Source organism: Meriones unguiculatus, chromosome 6 (genome assembly GCF_030254825.1).
Source record: "Meriones unguiculatus strain TT.TT164.6M chromosome 6, Bangor_MerUng_6.1, whole genome shotgun sequence".
NCBI lineage: Eukaryota > Metazoa > Chordata > Mammalia > Rodentia > Muridae > Meriones > Meriones unguiculatus.
The window spans coordinates 47,696,274-47,721,949 of NC_083354.1; the positions used below are offsets into that span (position 1 = coordinate 47,696,274).

The 25,676-nt window shown below is 43.2% G+C and overlaps 2 protein-coding genes across 5 annotated transcripts in view; one reads left to right on the forward strand and one right to left on the reverse strand.

Annotated features, from left to right (window-relative positions):
- The window catches only part of Topbp1 (DNA topoisomerase II binding protein 1), a 48,616-nt gene extending 41,882 nt beyond the window's left edge, over positions 1-6,734 (reverse strand). Inside the window, exons 1-5 of one of the 3 annotated variants that reach the window (XM_021657395.2) lie at positions 6,549-6,734; positions 5,785-5,875; positions 2,684-2,818; positions 1,594-1,737; positions 700-881 (exon numbers count right to left, since the gene is read on the reverse strand). In XM_021657395.2, coding sequence (XP_021513070.1) covers positions 700-881; positions 1,594-1,737; positions 2,684-2,818; positions 5,785-5,875; positions 6,549-6,577 — 581 coding nt within the window. In that variant the 5' untranslated portion in view covers positions 6,578-6,734. The remainder of the gene's footprint in view (positions 1-699; positions 882-1,593; positions 1,738-2,683; positions 2,819-5,784; positions 5,876-6,548) is intronic. The other 2 variants (XM_060385405.1, XM_021657396.2) reach the window with 2 other exon arrangements.
- An 11,772-nt stretch (positions 6,735-18,506) lies between these two features.
- Positions 18,507-25,676, forward strand: part of LOC110561107 (inhibitor of carbonic anhydrase) — a 35,171-nt gene continuing 28,001 nt past the window's right edge. For both annotated transcript variants that reach the window (XM_060385408.1, XM_060385409.1), the window contains exons 1-3: positions 18,507-18,640; positions 22,423-22,599; positions 25,063-25,171. In XM_060385408.1, coding sequence (XP_060241391.1) covers positions 18,602-18,640; positions 22,423-22,599; positions 25,063-25,171 — 325 coding nt within the window. In that variant the 5' untranslated portion in view covers positions 18,507-18,601. The remainder of the gene's footprint in view (positions 18,641-22,422; positions 22,600-25,062; positions 25,172-25,676) is intronic.

A 25,676-nucleotide genomic window follows, 5' to 3' on the forward strand; every position in this document is an offset into this window, starting at 1 on the left:
TAGTTTGTTGGCACAATAAACAAACTTGCTAACATCATCAGGCTGTTACTAACTGGGAAACATATTGAGTACATGATGGTGCTGAAACGTGTAGAAAAACACCATAGGATGCTAATTTAGATAATTGGACTTACGACTGTAAACTGATCTTAGAGAAAAACTTAGGCATACCTCCAAACTTTGTGAGAAGAACTTTTCTCTGATCTCTACATACATCTAATGTCCAAGCCAGGGCATAAAATAGGCTTAATTTACACTGAAAAATCACATCTCAGCTGTTGACTTATATAAATGCACATTTAATCTTAACTTTCCAACCCTAAGGAAACAGAGCTGCCAAAGTAGCTAATTTATTCTCCAAATTAATATCAGGGCACAGTATTGCACGGTGCAAAACAAAAGCCAAACTGATTTTTCTCAATTATCTTAGATGTATTTGCTGCAGAAAACAATTTCGTTATCAAAGCATTTGCCCTCTAGCTAGTGCTGAACCTACGTCTCATCTTTCCCTAACAGTGGCATCCTGTGACAGCATTTACAGACTCTGCTCTTCTGTCACTGAAATGAGCAAGGACCCATTTTGTCCCTCAGTAACAAACCCAGAATATAATACCATAAAGTTTCCCCATGAAAACACAAATGAATCGAAAGCACCATTTTCTCAAATACACCTGACTTACAAATACAAATGTGACTTACTCCTCTTGTGACTTCTCCCAAAGTGTTTTTACCCAAGAAGGAAGCAAAATAGGTTTCTTCAGATTAGCAGCAACTAAATATTTTTTGCTCCCAACTTCTCCTGCAATAAGGTGAGTGACTGATACATTAAGGTCTCTATATACTCGTCCACCCATCATTTGTACATATTTATGAACTTCTTCCTATAGAGAAGAAAACACATTAATGCTGGAGAAAACAATAGATCTTCTGTTTTTTAAAAAAAATCCCACATATATATGTGTGTGTATATATGTATATGTATATACATATACATATCTGTATATATACTTTTTAAAATTTATGTTGTATGAATGTTTTGCCTGCATGTGTGTCTATGCACTCTGCATGCCTAGTGCCCTTGGAGGTCAGAAGAAGGCATCAGATCCCCCGAAACCGTAGTTTCAAGTGGTTGTGAGCTACCAACAGGGTGCTGAGAACCAAACCAAGGTCCTCTATGTAAGAGCAGCAAGTACTCTTAACTGCTGAGCCACCTCTCCAGCACCCATAGATATCTTTACTGTTGCTAGCCTGAATATACAAATGTTTTTACCACTAAAAATTAAGTAATTAACCAAATAACTTTTGGAAAGATGTGCATGAATTTTAGATTTGAAAATAACTATTTGTAGGCTAGTAGAATGCAGGTTGTATTTATCTATTTAGGATTATATCTGTATATACATACATGCATATAACAATGAAAAAAGGTTATGAATTTGAAAGAGAGCACGGAATGGTGTGTGAGAGGATTTGGAGGGAGGAAAAGGAATGAGAAAATGATGCACTTATGAAGTCATCAAGTTACGAGTACCGTGTGCACAGCCTTTCCCAGGGCGAGTGGGTGCGGAGCCAGCTGCCCCTTCCAGTGCTTACCCTCCTGTCTTTATCCAGGCTTGTACACGATACAGTTACGTCGGACATAATCATGTTGTAAACTGGATGCTCGGCTCTTGGAACACACTGCTGGTGGCGCATACAAAATGTGACTACATGAGGACCAACAATTCTGCAGCCAAGCTATAAAAAAGTTAAGGAAAAGATCACAAAATTAAATTTGGAGCATTGACCAGTCATTCACAGGAGCTGACATTTGTGGGAAACCATCAAATGTCAGAAGAAGGAAAAAAAAATATCACGTAATTCCCCAAGCAAGCACAATGAGCATTAAAAAAACACACATGGCCAAAAGCAAAGAACACAAGAGCCCTTCATAACTGCCATCAAAATTTCAACCTCTTAAAACAAACTTAGTCCTTTAAAAAAAAAAAAAAAAAAAAAAAAAAACAAAACTTGGGGAGATGGCTCAGCAGTTTAGAGCACATGTTGCTCATACAGAGGACTTGAGTTTGGTCCTAGCACCCACTTGGTAGCTTACAACCAGCTGTACCAGGGGATCAATGCCCTCTTCTGACTTCCAAGAACAAGTATGAGCATGGTGCACCAACATGCATGCAGGTAAAAATTCTTACACATAAGTAATAAATATATTTTAAAGATTTATTTTCATTATTTTTAATTATATGTATGTGTGTGTCCCCTTATATAAATATATATACGTTTTGTGCAAGTAAATTGAAGGTTGCTGATATTGGATCCCTCTGGGGCTGGCATTACAAGCAGTTGTGAGCCATCAGACATGGGTGCTGGGAAACAAATTCAGGTCTCTTTAAGAGCAGTACATGCTCTTACACTAAGGCATCGCTCCAGCCCCAAGATATATTATCTTATAGCAACTGAGAAACATTCAAGTATGCTTTTCAAACAATGCACCAGCCAATAAAGCGGCTCAGATGGCTAAGAAACACAAGCCCAAAGAATTCCAAGGTACTCACAGTACTCAAGATAGTAAAGAATTCACAGAACAGGAGACCATACGCACACACATGCATGCACATCACAAATAAAAAAGAAAGGGAGAAGAAGGAAAACCCACCACCAAATAAGTATCTTAGAAACAGCAAACCTGTTTAAGGTGATCAAAAACAGCACCACTGAAACGATCACAGATATAAAGGGACTTGTCATTCTCCTTTATCTTCAATGCTTCCTCTTCTGTAATAATCTGAAGATAATTTTCTGATTGTAATTCCTTTATTGACTGAAAGAACAAAGAATAAAAATTAGTTCCCTAAACTTAAGCCCTGCCAACTCTTAAAAGCACATTTTAAACCCAGCTCTTTCCTAATTAAAGCATTACTTCTCACCTAAACCATTTCAGAAGCCTCTGAATTAGTCTCTTCACTTAACTTTGATCTATTCTTCACACAGAAGGTAGTAATCCTTTTTAAGAAACCAACCAGGGGCTGGAAAGATGGCTCAGTGCTTGCTATGCAAGAATGGGTATCTGAGTGTGGATGCCCAGCACCCCTATAAAAAGCCTGGTGTGAAGGCTCTACTTGTAATCCCAACACTGGGGGCGGGGGTGGACAGAGACAGGATTCTGGTGGGATCCCTAGCCAGCCAATCTAGCAAACCAACAGGCTGTCCCAGACCCATACAAAATTCAGGTCATGCTACTTTCTGCTCAAAACCCTCCGACTTTCCACCACACTCAGACTTAGAGGGTCTGGTTTTGTTCCTACTTCTCTCGGTTTCCACCTGACATTATTCTTCACTTCAATAAAGTCTGCTTAAATATCAATTCCTAAAGACACTTTTCTTGACCATGATGGGTTTGTTTTGCAGCACAAGAAACCAAAACCAAGAATTTATGCACACTATACAAATGCTCGACAACTAACCAACACTCCCATGGTCATTCTGCTTTCTAGAATACACTTCCTCTGGGTAGAATATGTTCAATAAAGGAAAAAAACAAACAAAACAAACAAGCACTGGCTATATTAAATATGTATATTTTTATTTCTTCCCTATAAGAATGAATGGGGTTTGTTTGTTTGTTTGAGACAGGGTTTCTCTTTGTACCGTGGCTGTCCTGGACTTGCTTTGTACATCAAGCTGGTTTTGAACTCAGAGATCTTCCTGCCTCTGTCTCCCTGAATGCTGGGATTACAGGAGGCAGAGGAAGGCGGATCGCTGAGAGTTCGAGGGCAGCCTAACAGTGTAAGTTCCTGGACAGCCAAGGCTACAAAGAGAAACCCTCTCTCAAAAAAACAAACAAAAAGCAAAAAACAAAAACAAACAAAAAAAACACACTTCACTGAAAGTCAATCTTCACAACATGTATCTCCTAAACACTACATGACTTCTTGAACATTCCATAATACTCTTCCCCACCTCTGATTCTGTACGCTACCATACTAACCTTATCTAGACAGACACCCTGGATATAAATGTTTCCTCTCACTGAACCTTCTTTCCCTAGATACCCACCAGCATTTACTTAAATATCCTGTAATGAAGTTTTGGTTTCTTTAAAAACTCAGTTATGTTATATAACCATATTTTGTTCTAATCCAAATTTGGTATTTTAGTTGGGCTAAAGTTTGTCCCAGCTGTTAATTGTCTCATGTGGGGTGTGGCATGTTAACAGTTTGGAAAGACCAGAGACCGATGGTGCGGTGACTTGGAACAGACAGGTAGAGAGAAAGGCTTGGGGTACAGCATCTTGGAGGAGACTGCTGGCTGTTCGCTGCTGATGGAGATTGGTGTAGCCCTAAAAGAACCCACTGACCCTGAACGGATTGGAGAATTCAAGAGATCTGCGGCCCCTCTCCCCACTTCTCTCTCCTACCTAGGGTTGATGGGGTTGGTGGAAAGGATGTAGAGATTAAAATAGTTTAAAAACAAGCATTATAATCTCCACCATAAAGCCTACCTCGATCACATTCAGTTTTAAGTTGTAACCTTTCCATTTTTTCTCCTCCAACAAATAGGGTCTGGGAATCCTTAAATTGTTCAGGCTTTTCGTCATCTTTCCATAGTACGTGACCCCTTACAGAGGCACCAGGTGTGGTGGCACCCATCTGTAATCTCAGTGCTCAGAAGACTGAGGCAGGACAACAGACTTCCAGATCGGCCTGAGCTACACAATGAAATGCAGTCTCAAAACTTTCACTGGTCCCCTTACTATAGAGTTTTGCTTGTCACCTGCTTTCTACCTATTTCTCGCTGCGTGTGTGCTGTAACAGAGAGACATTTGCTTGTTCTGATCACTGATACACCTAAGTACTGAGATAGAGGAAAATCTGTCAAGTGATGGACAATCAATTGATGGCTGCTGGGTGAGTGAACTTTGAAAGCACTGTAACAACCAACTGCTTCTCAAACTTAAATATGCAAAACTAGGGGTTTTGTTTAAAATGCAGACTCTAATTGTCACGTGCATGTTGGCGCCCCAAGACTGCATTTCTAATAGATTCCCAAGCTACAAGAATATTATTAGGGTCTGAACGACAAAGCTCGAAGCCACACCCATCATCTCATTCTATCCCATATATACAGTATACTATATATATACTGCGAATATATATATATATATATGCATATATATATGCAATGAACCGAAACTATTACACTGTGACTCAAAGTTCTTCACTGCTCAAAGGGTCAATAAGCTTGGTAGACAAAACAACTGTCACTCCGAGTCAGAAAACTGGGAAGATGGCTCAGTCAGTAAAGTGCTTATTGTGAAAGCGCAAGGAACTCTGGATTCCCAGAGCCCACATAAAGAAGCTACCCACTGCCTTGCAGTGCTCCCTACAATCCCAGCACTGGGAAGGATGAGACTGGAGGAGCCCTAGAGCTTGCTAGTCAGCCAGTTTAGTGCAACCAGTGAGCTTCAAAATATAAGGTGGAAAGTGACATTAGAAAACACCTAACATGGAGCTCTTGGCTCCACAAAAACCCACAAGACCACACACACACAGACACACATGAGACCGAGAATGGGTAAGTCAACAGTCAATTGTCCTAATAGATTTCAATCCCCACAAAAACATAATGCTATACTCACATTAACAAAAAAAAGTATGTAAGAATGATACATCTGGATTAAGCACATGCTGTAGCAAAACTCCACGACATAAAATCCAACAAATCAAATACATTTAAAACTTGAAAATGAGCTCCAGCATCAAATAAGGCATATCCAATAAATCTTACCTCAAGAGCTTTAAAAAAACTTTCTGAATTGTCTGAAGACTTTAAAAACTTCACAAGAAACGGTTCTTGGTCATTTCTGGACATAGCTGAACTGTGAGAATAAGGCAGTCAATAAGAGCAAAAATAAATTAGGTAGGCAATTATATGTTCAAATCAATTTTTTTTTTCTTCCGAGACAAGCTCTAGCTGTCCTGGAATAAAGACCTGTAGACCAGGCTGGCCTCGAAATCAGAGATCCACCTGCCTCTGACTCACAGGCGTGCAAATCAACTATTTTCTTATACAAGCAAGAATGCCTAAGAAACAGACATCAGGCTTTGTTCATGAATTCATCCAAGATGTTTACAAAAGACCGTGGAACATGGGCAAAGTCGAAGAAAGAAACAAAAAACAGGGCAACACGAACCCTTGCAAATCTGTGAACAAAATTAACGTCCCTGATGGAATACCCTGAAGCCCTTGGTTTGGGGCCCCTCAGTCAATGGACATTCACTTTCGCCGGGCTTACAGACAACAGAGGGCGGCTGTGGTTGCTGGTACCCACCGCCCGCAAGATTTGCTCCTAAGTCAACCGACTTTAAACTCAAGCAGCCACCGTGCAAGGTCGTGCACGCTCGCCCGAAAGGCCCACGCGATTGTCCCCAGGTCCCAGGGAAAAGGTGGGCTTCCCGGGTGTCTGAGGCCCACCCGCCGGTTACTAGAGGGCTTCTAGAGCCGCGAAGGCCGCAGGAGACGCCGGCCGGGAAGAGCTGGCTCTCGCTCACCTCGGTGGAGCCGGAAGGCCCACGGGCATCAAGTCGGGGGGCGCGCGGCCGGCAGGACTGCGGCTGGGGTCGGGCGCCACCCCGGCGCGCACCCCCCGCCCCCGGCGGCGGCCCCAACCCCAAGCTAACGCTGCAGAACCCGGAAACGCCGAGGCCGGGAACCGACTTTCGCGCCAACCGAGCGGACGCGACACCCTTTCCGGAGGAAGTGGCGTCATCGGGGCCTGCGCAGGGAACGGGAGCAGTCGGAAGTGGGCGTTCCTGGTGCCCTCTTTCCGGAGAGGACCTGGAACCCATGCTTTGTGTTTCTCGTCTTGGCTTGGCGGGAGCTCACGGCTCAGGGGAGGGTTTGCAGGCCGACAGACCGAGCAGCGGAAATCCAGAACGTGCAGAAAGAAGGTCACGGGTGGAGCAGGGGGTCACGCGGCGACTTCTCCCCAGCAGTGCACGAGAAAACACCGTGAAGCTAATAGCTGCTTCTCCAACTTGAGGAAGTGTTCAAATAAAGGCATGTTTATTATCTCTTAGTTTGTAGGGGGGATAATTATTAGGTCGAGGTCTTTCTGGCTCCCCTGACTGGGTGGGTTTCTCCCCTCCATAAGAATACAATCACTCCTTATCAAGGCCAAAAACAGTAACTGGAAGAAAATGATGAAAGACTGGCAAATTTATTGATTGGGTGGTTTGATTTCATGTTCAGACTTCTATTTCTAGATATCCACTGTCATGTACGTAGCTCGTTAGATTAACTTTGCTGTACAGAGAACCTTTTAACTTCATGTGGTCCCATTTCATTTGTCGGTTGCTGGTATTTCCTAGGGCCCTATTCAGAAAGTCCTTGCCTATTTTTGTTTCAGAGTTTCAGGTCTGACGTTAAGGTCTTTGATCCGTCTGGAGTTGACTTTTGTGCAGGGTGAGAGAGATAAGGGGCCAATTTCATTATTCTACATATGGATATCCAGTTTTCCCAGCACCATTTGTTGAAGATTGTGTATTTTTGGCATCCTGTGACCAAGAATCTTAGCCAAACTATAATCTGACTATTGGACATTCTAGTGTACTTGCTTGTAAAGTCCAATTAGATTCCTGTACCCTTGGCAGGGTCTTTACATAGCCTTGACTGTCCTGGAACTCACAATGTAGACCAGGCTGCCCTTGAACTCAAGATCTGCCTTCCTCTACCTCCTAGAATGCTGGTATTAAAGGCATGCCACGATGTCCAGCCCAAACTCTTTTAAGTACAATATATTCAGAGTATACTGGTCATTGCAGTGATTCTAATGATCCTGTTTTAAAAGTATCATTTAAAATAGTTTTACAGGCTGGGTGCGGTGATGCACACCTGTAATCCCAGCACTCAGGGAGGCAGAGGCAGGTGGATCTCTGTGAGTTCTTGGCCAGCCTGGTCTACAAAAGTCTTGGACAGCCAAGGCTACCCAGAGAAACCCTGCCTCGAAAAACCAAAAATAAATAAATAATAAATTTTATTAATGAAGATGAATGGCAAATAATAACAGAGGCTCAAAGTTAAGTCACCACTAGGGAGGAGAAAGGAAATACTTAGAGTTGAGGGCCTGAGGCTGTAGCTTAGTTGGAAGAATACTTACCTAGCATACACAAATCATTGGATGAAGGCTCCAGCACCATAGAAAACTGGGTATGTTCTAGCTAAGCAGGAGGTATTCTGGGATACCTAAGACTCCGTAATGCCTCAAATAAATTATTAGTGCTGAGAAAAGCTACAGTTCATGGTTAAAATGTACTTCTGTCATGAAACTGCCATCATATCTATAGGTACACCAAGGATTGAGCAAAGTTGGCAGGAATTGAAGCAGAGGCCAACAACCAGGCTTACCCCCCATGGCTTGCTCAGCCTGCTCTGTTAGACAACCTAGGACCACCTGCCTTGGGGTGGGCCTGCCCCACTGTGGGCTCTCCCACATCAGTCATTATCAGGAGAATGCCCTTCCGACCTGTCCACAGGCAATCTGATGGAAGCATTTTCTCGGTTGAGATTCCCTTTACTCAGATAACTAGTTTCTCTTAAGTTCACAAACCAACCCTGACGCTTGTCTCAAAAAATAAGAAAGACTAATAGACAAAGATACCTAAAGCTGACCTTTGGCCTCCATCCACTTGTGCCCTTTTGAGTTCTCCCATGCACACATACACAATAAAAATTTAAATACAGAAAGCTGGAAAGAGTTTGATTGTTTTACTATAGGGTTTTATTTTTAAATTCCCAGGGTTCTGGGGCTGGAGAGCTGGCTCAGTGGTTAAGAGCACTGGTTGCTCTTCCAGAGGTTCAGAGTTTAATTCCCAGCAACCACATGGTGGCTCACCACCATCTAGACTGGGATCCCATGCCCTCTGGTGTGCAGATGTACAGGAAAGCAGAGCACTCATGAAATACCTAAAGAAATGATATTTAAAAAGTTACATCTATAAAAAATCCTGGTGTTCTAAATAAATATATACACATAAATAAAAGTGAAACTTAGAAAACAGCCTCTCTTGCTATAGAGCCTAGCATCTATTTAAACTGATAGCTTGAGCTAGCTGGGAAATAGAATACAACTTACTGATTGTGTGAGCTCCAGGGAGAAGGTTCTAAGGTAGAATGCCAGCACCATGTCATGGTGTGGCTGTGTTTAAGTGGGTCTTGTAAGGAGACACTCTCAGAAAAGAATGGTTTCTTTGCAATAAATAAATAAGAATATTAAAAGCCAAAAGTGTAGGATGTTAAATTGCTAGAAAGGTGGATTGCATCTGGTTTTAAAAAGAAGAGAAACCTGAGAGTTCTCTGAGTAATGACCACCACAGCCTATGTATGGAGGAAAGATATGGCCGAAGAGACACCATCAAATGAGGTAGATGCCCACCCAGAAACAATGGCTTTAATCTCTGTTATTTCCGGATTCTGGCAGAGACCAGAGAGAAGACCCTTAACTATCATCTTTTTTCTTTTAACTTTGGTTTTTTTTGGGGGGGTACAGTCTCATTCCATTTTCATGCTGGGTTAGAACTCATTATGTAGCCCAGGCTGCCCTTGAACCCATGCTGTTCTTCCTATCTCAGCCTAGCAAGTGTGTGGGTTACAGAGGTGAGCTGTCATGACTGAACCATGCTTCCTCCATGTATTACATTTCTGTCACCCGTGAAAGAAACATCGGAAACAAGGCAACTTACTAAAGTGAGAATTCATTTGCACTTGTGGTGCCAGAGGGTTAGAGTCCATAGTGGTAGGAACAGCATGGCAGATGGCAGCTGAGAATCCGCCTGTTGAGCTATAAACACAAGACAGAGACAGAAAACTGCAAGTAGGCAAGTCTTTTTATTCTTAAAGTCCAACCCACAGTGACACGCTTCGCCCAAGCATGACTGCACTGAACTGGCAGGTCATTCTTTAGTGACAGGGTCCTAAGTAGGAGATGGCCATTAGATAAGAACATAGACAGAAAGTATAGGGTCAGGAGGTCTCACACAAGCTCTGCCTTATGACAAGCAAGCTTATTAAAAAGTACAGCATCTTCTATACTGTTTCCAGGGGAAGAAATGGGGCGCACGAGGTCAGCAGGCACTGTTATACGAAGAGATGAAGTCAACAGGAAGGCAAACAGTGTTGCACGAAGGGAACATGGGGTATCTCAAGAACATGAGAGCCCAGAGTGCACTGGCCTTGGACTGATAACCACAGCCCATAGGCCCAGATGGTGGCAAGAGTTGGGTTCTCAGGAACTGAAGCCAAAGAGCCCTCCCACCCAACGCCCTGACCCCAGGCCATTACTGGCTCTGCCAAGCATGTTCCTTCTCAGTCCACCATAGCCTCAGGCAAAGACTCCTGAATCTGGCCCTCGACAGTGCACCGCTTAAACCTTCCCCAATCATGCCACCGTTGTAGGGTTTCTATTTTTGTGATTAAAACACCATGATAAAACAAAAACAACTTGGAGGAGAAAAGTTTATTTAATAGTACAGTTTGTTACACCATTCAGGGAAGTCAGAGCAAGAATTCAAGGCAGAAACCTGAGGGCAGGAATTAATGCGGAGGCCGCAGAGACAGGCTGTTTGGTGGCTTGCTCCTCATGGCTTGCTCAGCCTGTTTTCTTGTAGCAGCCAGCACCAGCTGCCAGGAGTGGTACCACTCACACTGAACTGGGCCCTCCCACATCAATCATCAATCAAGAACATGGACCACAGGCCAATCTGGTGAAGACATTCTCTCAACTGAAGTACCCAAATGACTGGTTTGTCTCAATGTAACATAAAACCAATCAGCATAACCACCAACTGAAGACCAAGTGTTCATATGCCCAAGGCTATGGGGAGAGGGAGCATTTGTCATTCAAACTACCACACTCTTCTTACACACCTCAGAAATCTCTACCAAGCAGCAAGTGTTTCTTCACTGCTCTATGGCATGAGGAGTCTGCTGTGCTGTCTGTAGAACAAAGCAGATGTCTAGAGAATGTATGACCCATGAAAAAGAACTGACAGGAAGGTGTACGCCTTGAGTGGAGTTACTTATTTGGGCTCAGAGAGTTTTCCCAGTGGATTTAAGTATCACTCTTAACAGAGGTGACTGACTTGTTAATGCATTGTTTATATGCCTTTCTTCTTCCTGTCTCATTTCCCTGTTTTGTTTTTTTTTAAGCCTTTACTTATCAAATTAAGCAATAGAACATCTTTAATCCCAGCAATTGGGAGGCAGAGGCAGGTCTCTTAAGTTCAAGGACAGCTGGGTCTATGGAGTTCCAGGACAGCCAGTGCTACATAGAGAAACTCTGTCTCAAAAAACAAAAACCAACCAACCAACCAACCAAACCTCTTATATAACAGAATGTTTGGAGGCCAGGGATATTAGCCAGTTGGTAGGATGCTTGCCTATCATGCACAAAACCAGATTAAATCAAAAGTATCACTTAACCCTTCGAGTTGGTGCAAGCCTACAACCCCAGCACTTGCAGGCAGAGGGAGGAGGAGCAGAAGTTCAGTGTCATCCTGGCCTACACAATGAGTTCAAAGGCAGCCTGGACTTACATGATACCATGTCTTTTTTTTTTTTTTTTTTTTTTTTTAAGGAGGTAGTGGGGGGTGCAGAACCTGAACTAAAACAAAAACCCAAGACGTGCTGCTATTATGTGACTCTTCCTGGAGAATTGTGAAAAAGAAAAAAAAAATCTTTTCATCCTAGAAAGGCGTGACCAAATAAATAAATGCACCCAAGTTAGCTTGGTAAACTTTGGGGTTATTTGCAAGAACAAAGTCGACTCAAAGGCATTGTACCGCTGAAGGCCTGCCCTACCATTGTGATGACTCATGAACCCCTGGAGTTTACTGTTCAACTTACAGACAGCTACCAGAAGCCTCTTCTTCCCTAGCAATTGCTGGCTGCTTATATTATCCTGTGAAGGGGCCTTGTGAGTCTTGGGCATTTTTTGAGCCTCCTAGTTTTCACGAACTTCCTGCATCTTACAAGAGGAATGTTTCAACGCAGAGGAAGTAACTATCTAGCTGTTTCTATTAGAGCCTGCTCTTTGTAACATAGCTGAAGCCAGTTTATTTCCCTTTTTGTTTATAAGGTGAAATTAATTCAAAAATTTTTAACTTACTCCCTAGAAGTAGTTATTCATAGCTAACACTAGCCAATCCTACCAGAGGGTCAAGTTAACCTTATATTTCACTATTACTCAGTGGTGTCCCAGCTCATGCTCGGTTATCTCCTCACTTGGCTACACTTCAGTTGCACTCTATGTTATCTCTTCCCTTGGCTATACTCTTGCTGTACTCTGGAAGACCCTAACCACCACCTCGCTTACCTCACTTGGTAACAATCAGCTTAAAAGTTAGCTGATAATACTTTGTCTAGTTGTGTTAAAATATAATACTGCCACCCACACCCCACCCTGCTTGTCTTCTGTACTTACTTTTTCTATAAAAAGGCTCTCCTAAAAGCAGACTGGCTCCCAAGTCCTTTCTTTGTCTCTGATTCTGATTGGTTTTGGGATGTGTGTTCAATAAGCCATCTACGTCTAACTGAGACCAGAGTCTGAGTGGTTTGTACAGCTATTCTTGGGCTACAACCCTTCCATTTTCTGACATTGTGCTGAGCTGGAAAGAGGTTGCCAGCCAGGGATTTCAGTTATAAAGAGTGCAAATGTGAAAAGGGAACAGAAGAAAAAGGAAGACTCTTTCCTAGCAGGGACTTTGGATGATAATAAGAAATATGAATCCACTTTACATCTAAGTCAGTAATTTTCAACCTTTCTAATGCTGTGACCCTTTAATACAGCTCCTCATGTTATGCTGACCCCCCCAACCATAAAATTGTTTCATTGCTACTTCACAACTGTAATTTTGCTACTGTTATGAATCATAATGTAAATATCTGATATGTAAAAGTATCTTTTATTCTCCTGATGTAACTGTTGTCTCCAATGCTTATTATCTTTGTATGCTAATCTAGGTCTCATCTAGGAAGTATCTAGCCTCCGTACAATCCAATCTAGGTCTAGAATGTTTTCAGCCTCTGAGATCTACTGCTGAGTAAGCAAGCTCACCCTTTCTAGCTCTTTTGAACTCTGGTTGGCTGGTTCAAGTCAGCTGTTCTGTCTCAAATTCCTCTCCAAGCTGACTGATTGAAACTAGCTTCTCTCAGCTTCTGACTGAATTGCTTTGCTTGGCCTCAAACTAACTCTAGCCATCTATTCTAATTTTTTAACTCCTTTTCATTCTCTGGCTCATTCTGTTTTCACTTGTATTTAGTTTGTTCTCCCTTCAACCAGTCTCTGTAAAACTCTTCCAGTAAAACTGCCTCAAAATTTCACAAACTGAGCTATCATGAACTCAACTTCCCTGCACTGCCTCTCAACTTACTGACTCAACCAAATTGCCTGAACAGCACTGATGAGAACTCAGAGATATGCATGCTTCTGTCTCCTAAGTGGTAGGATTAAAGGCATATACCACCACACCTGGACCTAAGCTTTTCTTCACCTGAAACATGCACTATACCAGGCTGGCCTTAAACTCTGCTTGCTTCTGTTTCCTGGGATTAAAGGCATGCTGTATTTCAGCTAGATCACATATATCTAGAAGGTCTTTGGATGTAGTGTCTTACCAGAGCAGCTATGTTCTGAATTAAATTCATCTATATGCAGAATATTTGATATGTGACCCCTATGAAAAATATGTTTGACCCCCCAAAGGGGTCACAATTCACAGACTGAAAACCACTGATCTAAGTGAAGATCATATGACTGAGTTAAGGCCAATAAAACACATATAAGAATCATGTTTATAATTTCTAACTCCATGAAAGCTTTTGTACCATCTCCCATGGTTTCCTTATTCTAGATATCCATTTAGATGTCAGCACACTGATGGTTCTTAAAAACTGCACATTAAAAATGGGAGAGCTGACACTAGCGAGATGGCTCAATAGGTAAGGGTACTCATTGCCAAGCCTGACCCTAGACCTGTATATTGGAAGGAGAGAACCAACTCTCACATGCTGTCTACACACACACACACACACACACTTTTTTATATATACAAAGTAAGACTTCCGAGTCTAGATCTCTTGGACAATAGGCTTTCTGGAGGTGAGATAAAAGCCAGTATTCCCTCAGGAGCTTGTGAAACAGGTTCCCTTTAGGGTTAGGGTGTATTGTTCCTGGGACAAATGCCCAAGACCACAAAACATGTGTAAAAATCAGGAACTGCGGTAGCAGGTGCTCACTGTGACATACTGCTCATTGGATCTAGACACATTAATTAACCTCTCTCCTTCCCGTTCTTCCTAAATGCAAAAAGAAAAACAATGTCAACTACTACACAAAGCTTATCACAAATTAACATTAGAGAAAACACTTAGCTAAGTACCTGGGTACACAGTAGTGGCGCAAGCCCAAATCTGCTGTTTCCCGAAGATAACCCTCAACACAAAGTCTTCAAAACTGTCCTCCTTTTAATCTTCTGGATTTGGGTTTGGTTTGATTTGGTTTGTGCTTGGTATTTGTGTTTGTTTGTTTGTTTGTTTGTTTGTTTGTTTGTTTGGAAAGTCTCATGTAGCCCAGGCCGGCCTTAAACTTACTATGTAGTCAAGGCTGCCTTTGAACTTCTGTATCTCTTGCCTTCCAAGGGCTGTAATTATAGACATTAGCCGAGCCATCCACTTTTTCTAACTTTCCATCTGGTGTCTGACAGCCTGCGCCCACGAGGTGACTTTAGCACTTTGGATGTCCTTTCTTTGCCATATGAGTTTGTCCCTGGACATGAGGCATTCTCAGAGCACATTCCACTCGTCAGCAGGTACTTTGGCCCTTATGGATTTGGGATGTGTTAGCTTTAGATGGATCATTAACTCTAGGACACCAGTCACCCCAGGACTCTGTGTGGTTTTTGCTCACAGGCCTACAGAACAGACTGCTCAACTACTTATGGGACATTTATATGCCTGTATTCCTCTGGTTGATAAATGTTTGAGTCCTATATCAGGCATCATAGTCAGACATCACAATCCCAGTCCAGGGTTATTATTAGAATATTGAAGATTTTCTTTAAAGCAGGGTTAAGTCAGGAGAACTGAAAGTTCCAGGCAAGACCAAGTGCAGAGTAAGACCCTATCTCAAAAAATACAAAACAAAAAGAAACAACCAAAAACCTAGAGAAAGGGTAAAAATCAAAGATAGCCAAGAAAGCAAAAATTCAGGTGGTAGTGGAACATGCTTTTAATCCCAGCACTCAGATTTTTTTAGTTCGAGGCCAGCCTGGTCTGCAGAGCTAGTTTCAGGACATCCAGGGCCACACAAAATCAAACCAAACCAAAACAAAACAAAACAAACAAACAAAAAAAAAAAAAAAAAAAAAAAGGACTTTTAAGCCAGGAATGGTGGTGCACACCTTTAATACCAGCACTCAGGAGGTAGAGGCAGGTGGATCTCTGTGAGTTTGAGGCCAGCCAGATCTACAAAGAGAGTCCATTACAACCAGGGTTACACAGAGAAACCCTATCTTGAAAAGAAGACAAACAAAAAAAGCAGCAATCAATGAAATAACATGAATGTACAGTACAGAAAAATCAACAAAGCCAAAGTGTGGAAGGATATTGTTAAAAGTTTTATTTTATTTTTGTTTACACGTGAGTGCGGTTAACACCTGTGGAGGACAGCAGATAGATTGGATTCTCTAGAACTGGAGGACCAAGCAGTTGTGAGCTGTTTGATATGAGTGCCGAGAACCAAACCTGGGTCCTCAAAAGAGTAGTAAAGTATTCTTAACCACGGAGTCATCTGTCCAATCCCAGTTTGTGTGTTTTGCTAAATTAGAAAAATAGCTAAAACCCCAGCAACAGTAATCAAAGAAAAGTAATAAACACAAGTTACCAGTGTCAACAATGGGAAAGGTATTATAGTAACGGTTTGTCACACATTCAAAAATGTTATTTGCCAGGTCTTATGGCACAAACCTGTGAGCTCAAGTGCTCTGGGGCTGAGGCTGGAGGATCATAAGTTCCAGACCAGCCTGGGCAACTTAGTGAAATCCTGTGTTAAAACAAAAAGTGCTTTAAAAAAGGATGGGGGAACTAAAGGCATATCTCAGTGGCAGATCAAGTGCTGGGGAAGTACAGAGCCCTGGATCCAATCCCCAGTGCCTAAAAACAAATAACAGTCTCAAGATAATGTGCGTGACTTTTCTTCAGTAGCTTTTTGTTGTTGTTGTTTTTGAGAAAGGGTTTCTCTGTGTAGCCTTGGCTGTCCTGAATTGACTTAGTAGCCCAGGCTGGCCTCAAACTCACAGAGATCTGCCTGCCTCTGCCTCCCCGAGTGCTGGGATTACAGGGTGCGACACCGTGCCCATCTCAGCAACTTTAAGATGGACATGATTTCTTGTGTGTAAGTGTGATTTATGTATGTGCAGAGTGCATGTGTGTGTGTGTGCACATGAGTGAGAAACATGTATGTGTAGAGGTCAGAGATCAATGCTGGCTGTCTTTTTCAGTAACTCTCCACCTGTTTTTTTTTGAGACAGTGTCTCTCACTGGACTAGAGTTTCACTGATTCTGCTGTGCCAGGGACATCTGCCTCCTCAGCTCTGGAATCACAGTCTCCACTTTGCCTGGGTTTATTTGTTTGTTTTTATTGTTTTGTTGTTTTTCAAGACAGTTTCTCTATGAAGCTGTGGCGGCTATCTTTGCACACTGTAGACCAGGCTGCCCTTGAACTCAGAGATCTGCCTGCCAAGTGCCAGGAGTAAAGGTGAGTGCCACCATGCCCAGCGGAAGAGAATTCTGTGTTTTTAAATCTCCGTTTCTAACTTTTCGTGAGGTTGCAGGGAATCGAACTTGAGTCCCCTGAAAGAGAGGCCTCTCCAGCCCCCCTGCCTGGATTTTTAGGGAGTGTGCCAGGAATCTGAACTCAAGTCCTCATGCTTGCACAAAAAGCACTAAACTAACCGAGCCATCGCCTCATACTCTAGATGAGTTTCTTCAGAGACAATACTTGGCTGGCTGACGTGATGACTTAGCAGTTAACAACACTTGCAAAGGATTCAGGTTTTAGTCCCAGCATCCACAAAGTTCCTAACAGCCAGTAGTAACTCCAGTTCTAGGGGTAATGACCTCCACAAGCACACATTTTGGTGTATAGACATATGGACAGCAAAAACACTCACATACACAAAAATAAATAAAAGACAACACTCTCCTATACTCAGATTTGAAATATTACAAAATGTGGATATATCTATAAACATGAAAACTTTTTTTTTTTTTGAGACAAGGTTTCTCTGTGTGGCCCTGGTTGTCCTGGAACTAGCTCTGTAGACCAGGCTGGCCTCACAGAGATCTGCCTTCCTCTACCTCCCGAATGCTGAGATCCCTGGTGTGTACACGCCACCACTCGGCAATATAAAAACTTTAATCTTCTGGGTGTGGTGATGCATGTCTTTTATTTTAGCTGGTGAGAAGGTTGAGGCAGGAGGATTATGAATGTGAGGCTAGCTTGGGATTCATAGTGAGATCATGTCTCAGAACAAAAGCAAAGTGCTGAAAGAGTATTCTTTGGTGTAGCTCTCTGCATGTATGAAGCCCTGTGTTTCATCCCCCAGTACCAGAGAGACCAGGGGAGGAGTCTAGTGTGGTACTGAAAACCTTTCCACATGCTCTAACTCAAGGGATGTCATTGCTGATGTTTTACATGCATTTAAGAAAAGAAAAGAAAAGAAAAGAAAAGAAAAGAAAAGAAAAGAAAAGAAAAGAAAAGATCCTCTTCCTCTGTGGTCTAGTAAGGTCACCCTGCCAGGAGGAGGTGGTCAAGGAGCAGGCAACCGAGTTCATGGCAGAACTCCTGCTCCCCTTACTCCCCTTACTCCAGAACCTCCATGGAGACTGAGCTGCCCATGGGCTACATCTGAGGACTAGGGGAGGGAGAGGGAGGGTGGGACCTGGAGGAGATGAGGAAGGGGGCTACAGCTGGGATACAAAGTGAATAAATTGTAGATAATAATAATAATAATTTTTTTTTTAAAAAAGAAAGAAACCGAATGCTATTCTTAAATACCTTTTCCAGAGAATAAGAGGTAATATTTCTCAGCTCAAAGGTGATAAGGACATTAAAATGAAGAGAAACTGTAACATTATTTTCCTCTTTTTTTATTTTATATATTTTGGATATTAGCCCTCTGATGGATGTAGGGTTGGTGAGGATCTTTTCCCATTCTGCAGGCTACCACTTTGTCCTATTGACGGCATCATATCCTTTGCCTTGCAGAAGCTTTTCAGTTTCATGAGGTCCCATTTATTAATTGTTAACTATAGTGCCCGAGCTGTTGGTGTTCTGTTCAGAAAGTTGTCTCCTAGCGGTCCCCAGCAGCCTGGGTATCTGCTTGGCCAGATAAGGAACAGATGGAGGGTGGGGCAGTGGCGATCAGCCCGGACTGGGGCTGAAGAACCTTTCCCAATAGGCAGATTCGTCAGTCAAACCTCTGCGTTCTGGGTGAAGTGCACCTAGGTGGGGGAGCACGACCGGGACACAGTTGTCCCACAGCTGAGAATGAGGCTGGTCGTCTGTGCCCTGCTAATTGCAGGGACCCTAGGTGAGTGTGAGGAGAGCCAGGCAGGGGGCTGGCCCTCCTGATTCTCTGGGGAGGGGACCGGGTGTCACTAGCTGGCCAGCCATCTCAGGGACCCAATGCTGTGGTTGGACAGACTATGATCTCAGGAAACAGCAATCACTCCGGATTGGAATTCACTTGCCAGGTACTGGAATCCACTGCTGTGCAACCTCCCAGCTGTACTTTGCCCTCTCTAAGCTCATTTCGTTGTGGGCAGGCTCTGACTTTTTTTTTTTTTTTTAAATTTTTCCAGACAGGGTTTCTCTGTGTAGCCTGGCTGTCCTGGACTCACGTTGTAGACCAAGCTGGTCTTGAACTCACAGAGATATGCCTGCATCTGCCTCTCCAAGTACTGGGATTACATGGGAGCACCACAGTGCTCGTCTTTGTCTCCAACTCTTTTGCTTGCTTTGGGGGCAATTTTCCTTTAACTAGGTCGCCTACTCTAGCCTTCATATGAGGGAAGGTACCTAGTCTTATTGCAAGTTGATCTGCCATGTTTGGTTGCTATTCCTGGGAGGCCTGCCCTTTTCTAAGGGGAAATGGAAGAGTGGATGGGGTTGGGAAGGACTGGGAGAAGAGGAGGGAGGGGAAACCATGTTCTGCATGCAATACATTGAGAGAGGAAAAAACAAACAACTTGCTTTACTGATTCAGCAAGTAAAGGCACTAATACCATGACTGACAACATATGATCCCCAGGACTCATACAATAGAAGGAAGGAACCATCTCCTGAAAGTTGTCTTCTGACCTCCACGTGTGGCATCCACACAATATTAATTTTTTCAAAAAGTTGTGTTTACCGAACAAACACAAAGTTGCTGTTAAAGAATGAGAGAGTGTGGCTAGAGGCAGAGCCCTGAGAACACAAATGCAGGAGGCCCCTTCTTGGGCTGGGAAAGTCGGCTCCTTCCTCCAGGGAAGGAGCCCCTCCCTGCCTCAACCATGGCTGGATCCTCCTCCCCTTAGCTTTGTGTGGTCTGAGGCTATGGTAAATAATATCTAGGGTGGGCATCTTACTTGAGGGGAAGATAACAAGAGCCAGGCATGGAAGAGGGAGAGCAGCAATGGCAGGGAATGCGTGCCTACCTCCTTTGCCCAGCATGGCCACCTGCAGCCACTAGGGATGTCTGTCACACTCCGAGTGCGTCTGTCTAGTCTCTCTTAGAATCCTCCTGAACCGAGTCTGTGTTCTTTGTTCTTCTTGCCTCATCTCTGGCAGTGTCAGACACTGACCAAAAGTTTCATTTTCCCTACAGGCTTCATGAGAAACCAGAGATGCCCCTCTGGGACTCACTCCTTCATGACTTTCCTCCAGGCCACCAGACCAGGCTGGAGTCTGGGACCTGTGTTCCTCAAAACTCTGTGTTCCAGTCCAACAAGAACACTTGTGGTGGCAAATGACAAAACAAACAAATGAACAAAAACCCAGGCAAAGCAGTTTAAACAGAAAACACTTAACACAAGGGAACACATATCCTAAGCCTTACAAAAGCCAAGAGCCAATGAATGGCCTTTTCTGGGGTCCAAGAATTTTTCATATTCAGAGAGTGAGCCGGAGGCCACCAGCAGCCTTCCCCTCAGTCTGAAATAGTCGTGGAGTGCTCGGACCACATCTTTGAGTCGGCCAGTTCTGGAAAGCTACTTACAACCCACCTTGTCTGTTACCAGACTCCACTCACCCTTAGCTTGTTTGTACTTCTTTCTTTCTTCCTTTCTTCCTTTCTTCCTTTCTTCCTTTCTTCCTTTCTTCCTTCCTTCCTTCCTTCCTTTCTTGCTTTCTTTAAAAAAAAAAAAAAGACATTTCTATTTGTCAAGCCAGGGAAATGATGATAGGTCAGTGATGCACAGGCTATGAATGAATTCACCCACATCAGAAGAAAGCAGAAGTAGCATTTATCAGTTATACTGTGGTATACCCAGTAGGTGGTAGAAACTGCACAGAAGCTTTCTAAGAAGCTGTGTGTGTGTGTGTGTGTATGTATGTGTGTATGTTTTTGTATCTCTGTATGTGTATTGTATATGTGTGTATGTATAGTGTCTGTGTATATGTGAGTATGTGTATGAGTGTACACATGTGTGTGTATGTATGTGTGTGTATATGTAGGTGTGTGTGTGTTCCTATGTAGGTAGTCAGGTAGCATTTCAATATCACAAGGTCCTGGAATAGTGGCAGTTGGGACTTATTATGGTTAGCAAGAGCTTGGCCTTGATGTAACGATGACCTTGCCGAGACTCAGAAATAGCTCAGCACAACTACCAGTCCTAAAGTGACACCTGTCGTTTTTAGCTAGGGCTTGTTATGATGAAGTCTTTGTCAAGTGACAATGGTGCTGTTCGAAGGCAGTAGTGGCTCTGAGGCCGAAGCAGCCTTGTTCTGAGGCTGGAGGTGGCTCAGCACTATTCCCCCACACTACTGACATGCTGTTGACAAATGATGAACTACATGCATTTAAAGGATCTACAGAGTCCAGCTAACACAACTGCCACCATGATGAAGATGAAGAACATTTCTAACTTCTTCAAAGTGCCCCTTACCTCTCCTCAGTCCTCCCACATCTGCCACGGTGTTGCCTCTTGTCTAGGCTCACACATTTGGAAACATAAGTTCTCATCACTGTGGGTTTGTTTTTTCTTTTCCTTTTTTACATTTATTTCTTTTGTGTGTGTGTGTGTGTGTGTGTGTGTGTGTATCTGCAGGAAATGACTTTTGGAGTTGGTTTTATCCCCCCCACCATGTGGGTTCTGGGGATTAAACTCAGGTTTTCAGGTTTGGCAGCAAGTGGATAAGGCTGCTGCACATTAGTGGGCATTTTTATTTATTTTGTACAAATATCTAAACCTACTGGGTCATATGTTGGTAACCGCTGAGCCATCTCTCCAGCTTCTTAGTTTTTTGTTTGTTTTCTTTTGTTTTTGAGACAGAGCGTCACTCTATCTCCTGCTTCAGGATTCAGAGAGGTAGCATTTCAGGCATGAGCCATCACACCAGTGCGCATTTAGCCTCTATGGGCTTACCTTGTTTAGGTATTTTACATACACATAATCATGTTGCCAGTAGTTCTTTCGCTGGCTCTCTTTCACTTGCTGTTTTTAAGGCTCATTCCGACTTTGAAACATGACAGTACCTATCCACTCTCCCTTTGAGACACACTTGAATGTTTTTCTTTTAGTTACTAAAAAAAAAAAAAAAAAATAGTGTTGCTGTAAATATCTATGTGCATGCATTTTTGAGTCCCTGTTTTAAATACATACACATATATGCGTATATATATATGTCTGCGTGTGAGTGGAATTGCTATCATATTGCTAATATCTTTTTGGGGGGTGATTAAATTATATATATGGAGAGAATAATAAAAATGGGACCTGAGGATTTCCTCGAAGAAAGCAGCCAATTCGGTTTGTGGATGACACACAGTTTTGGTGCTACTTTTCAGCATTAAAATATTATTTTTAGTTACACACACACACACACACACACACACACACACACTCGTTGGGGGAGTTGTGCACAACAGAGGCCTGAAGAGGGTGCCAGATCCCCTAGGGCTGGGGTTACAGGAGGCTGTAAGCTGTCTGACTCAAGTACCGGGAACTGAACTTGGGGTCTGGAAGAGTCGAATGCATACTTAACCACTGCACCATCTGAGCCCTGGGTCCAGCTCCCTTAGTCAGCATCTTGTCTGGTGTTTGATCCCTTCTGCCAGGAGAGGAAGGTGAGTGTCATCAGCCCCTGACAACTCCAATGTCTCTCACCTAGGCCTGTGCCTGGCTGCTCCTAAGAAGACTATACGATGGTGTGTTGTGTCAGATCTTGAGGCCGCTAAGTGTTCCAGTTTCCATGACAACATGAAGAAAGTCCTTCCTGCAGATGGTCCATCTGTCACCTGTGTGATGAAAACCTCTTCCCTGGAGTGCATCCAGGACATCTTGGTAAGTCACCGCTGTCTGAAGGAGAAGAAAGTTTGTAGGTTTCCTTTTCCTGTAACTTTACAGTGCAGGGAAGAATACAGCTGTTTGGCACTCACCAGTAGTAAAAGTCACAATCTTAGTCAAAAAACTAATACAGGGTTCGAACTTAGCTGTGACACAGCAAAACATAATACCGAATCAGGAGAATCATTAAACACTCAAAAACAAACATGAAACTCTCTGTATGTAGATCAGGCTTGCCCGGAATTCAGAGTTCCTGTTCCTGTCTCCTGAGTGCTGGGACTCAGATGTGGAACACCATACCTGGTGGGGTTTTAATCCTTAAGTACAAAAAGCTGTCTTTGGTTTTTGGTTAATTGTATTTTCAAGACAAGGTTTCTCTGTGTAGTCCTGGCAGTCCTTGTACTCTCTCTGTAGATTAGGCTGACCTCAAACTCACAGAGATCTTTCTGCCTTTGCCTCCCGAATGCTGGGATCAAAGTGTGCTCCACCACCACCCAGCTAAAGCTGTTTGGGTTTTTTCAACATGAAATTTGCCTTTGTGAATGTGCAGGCATGTGTGTGTGTGTGTGTGTGTGTGTGTGTGTGTGTGTGAGAGAGACAGAGAGAGAGAGAGAGAGAGAGAGAGAAACAGTGGGATAGTCTACAGAGTTGGATTTGCTATAGCCATTTGTCCTTATTGCAGAGCAGGTTAGACTATCTAAGACTTGTCTTTTTTTTGCATCTGATATTGGAACCTGAAGAGGAAGGACTCAGGAAGGGAAGAAGTGTGAAATGGAAAAAAAGCCGTCATGAGCTGAAGTCCTCAAGGATGGTTGCAGCTCATGTCAAGTCCTTTCATACTGCTTCTCATTTTCTTCCTGTCTTCCTTCTTTCTTTTTTTATATTTACTTATTTTTATTTTATGAGTTTTGTATGCACGTCTGCATACCATGTGTGTGCCTGGTACCCAGTACCCACAAAGGTGAGAAGAGGGCATTGGATCCCCTGGAGCTAGAATTATGGGTAGTTGTGAGCCTCGGTGTGGGTGCTAAGAACCCAGGTCCTCTGCAAGAGCAACAAGCGGCCTTAGCCACTGCGATACCTCTGCAAGCCCTCCCTTCATCATTGACGTTGGTGACGTTGACAGGCTCACAGGCTTAGTGACCTCGTTCTCTTACCTTTCATATTAAATAGTCCTCCTTCAGGTTAGCCTGAGTTAGCTTCTGATACATGCCTTCAGCAATGTCCCAAGTCACACACACCAATATGCATATGATGCTTAATATAGTATACATGGATACATATTATAAAATAGTTATGATACAGAATGTGTGAAGTCAAACAGCTACAGATGAAAAACTGGTTTTTTTTAAAGGTTTCATCTGTATCGACCATGTGATGACTCTTCTCATTTCCATTCTTTGAACAACACACTGTGACAACTGTTTATATAGCTTCTGCCTTGGGTTAGCTTTCTACCTAGTCTAGAGATGGTGTGAAGTATATGAGAACAGCTGCACAGGTCGTGAGCGATGCCACTCCATGTCCTGTTAGGGATTCGAGCCTTTGTTGACTTTGCTGTTGCAGAATGTTGGAACAAATCTCCCTCAGACACTGAGGACTGACTGTACTAAACTACAGTCTGGAAAAAAAGAAGAAAAAAACCCAACAAATTACTTTATAAGTCAATCTGTAAACTGAGTCTGGTGGCGCAGGCCAGGAATGCAGTTAACTGGGAAGGTGAGATAGGAGCGGTAGCAAGCCTGAGGATTGATTGCTCAGGCTGTAGAGTGTGAGTTCGAGTCCAGCATGGGCAACTTAATTAGACTCCATCTCAAAAATTTAAGTAGAAGAGGGATAGTAGAAATATTGCTCAGTGATAGAGAAGTTGCCTAGATGTACAAGACCCTAAGTTTATTTCCTGGTGTTGAAAAAAAAAAAAAGGATGTCAATTACTGAGGAATGAAAAGGATTGCATTGTGGGTAGGAAATGACCCAACTTTATCTTAGGGGGGCTGTGGAGTTTCTGCTTCCTGTGGGGAAGAAGGACCCCATGACTGACATACCCCTGACACCCAGATGTGGAAGATGCAATGTGAGCTCTCATGTGTGGGAATATTCTGCAGGTCATGTATCCACTCGGCAAACACATATGGACATCTGACCCTTCTAGGTGCTCATGTATGTGATGAGATTACCCAGGGAACAGAACATGCAGGTGTCCCTACCTTCACAGACCTTGCATTTCAAGGAGGAGGCTAGTGAACCAAGCGACAGTTGGCTAGGGGCTAAGGAGAAAATCAAAACAGCATGCACACGGTGGTAGCTTTTTGCTTTGAGCCCTCGACAGCCTCATGGAGCACACAGGAATGGGGTGAAGGAGCTATGGAAGACTCTTTGGAGTCAGAGTCCCTAGCAGGACTCTAGGAGAGTCATCTCCAGGGATGAAGTTTCATTCATGTGTGGTCACTTGTCTTTCAGGCCAACAAAATAGATGCCGTGACTATTGATGGAGCATTGATGGCTGAGGCTGGCCTGACCCACTACAACCTGAAACCTATCATGGCAGAATACTATGGATCGAAAGATGGTGTGTTCTCCCTGGGACCCAGTATTGTTGGTGTACTTTAAAACTATTTTATTTACATTTCTCATGCCTCTTCCTCCCTTTTCCACCCCATACCTCAACACCAGGAAGGAGAGAAAGAAGGTTAGTGAGGAGAAGGAGCAGAGTTCTCTTTAAAGCTACTTCCTGCTGGTTAGGGTTATTGGGCTCCTTCGGGCAAGTCCAATCTTTGTTTCAGGATATCTCCAACTTCTTCTTGTCAAACTGCATCAACAGCAACCAGGAGCAGCAGGGAGGAGCACTAGCATTCTTCTTCCTTGGAACCCCTTTCTCTCTCTGGGCTCTGATATTTCTTTAGTATAATTTTTTATTTATTACAATTTATTCACTTTGTATCCCGGCTGTAGCCCCACCCTCATTCCCTCCCAATCTCACCCTCCCTCCCATGCCCCTTCCCCAGTCCACTGATAGGGGCAGTCCTCCTCCCCTTCCATCTGACCCTAGTCAATCAGGTCTCTTTAGGACTGCC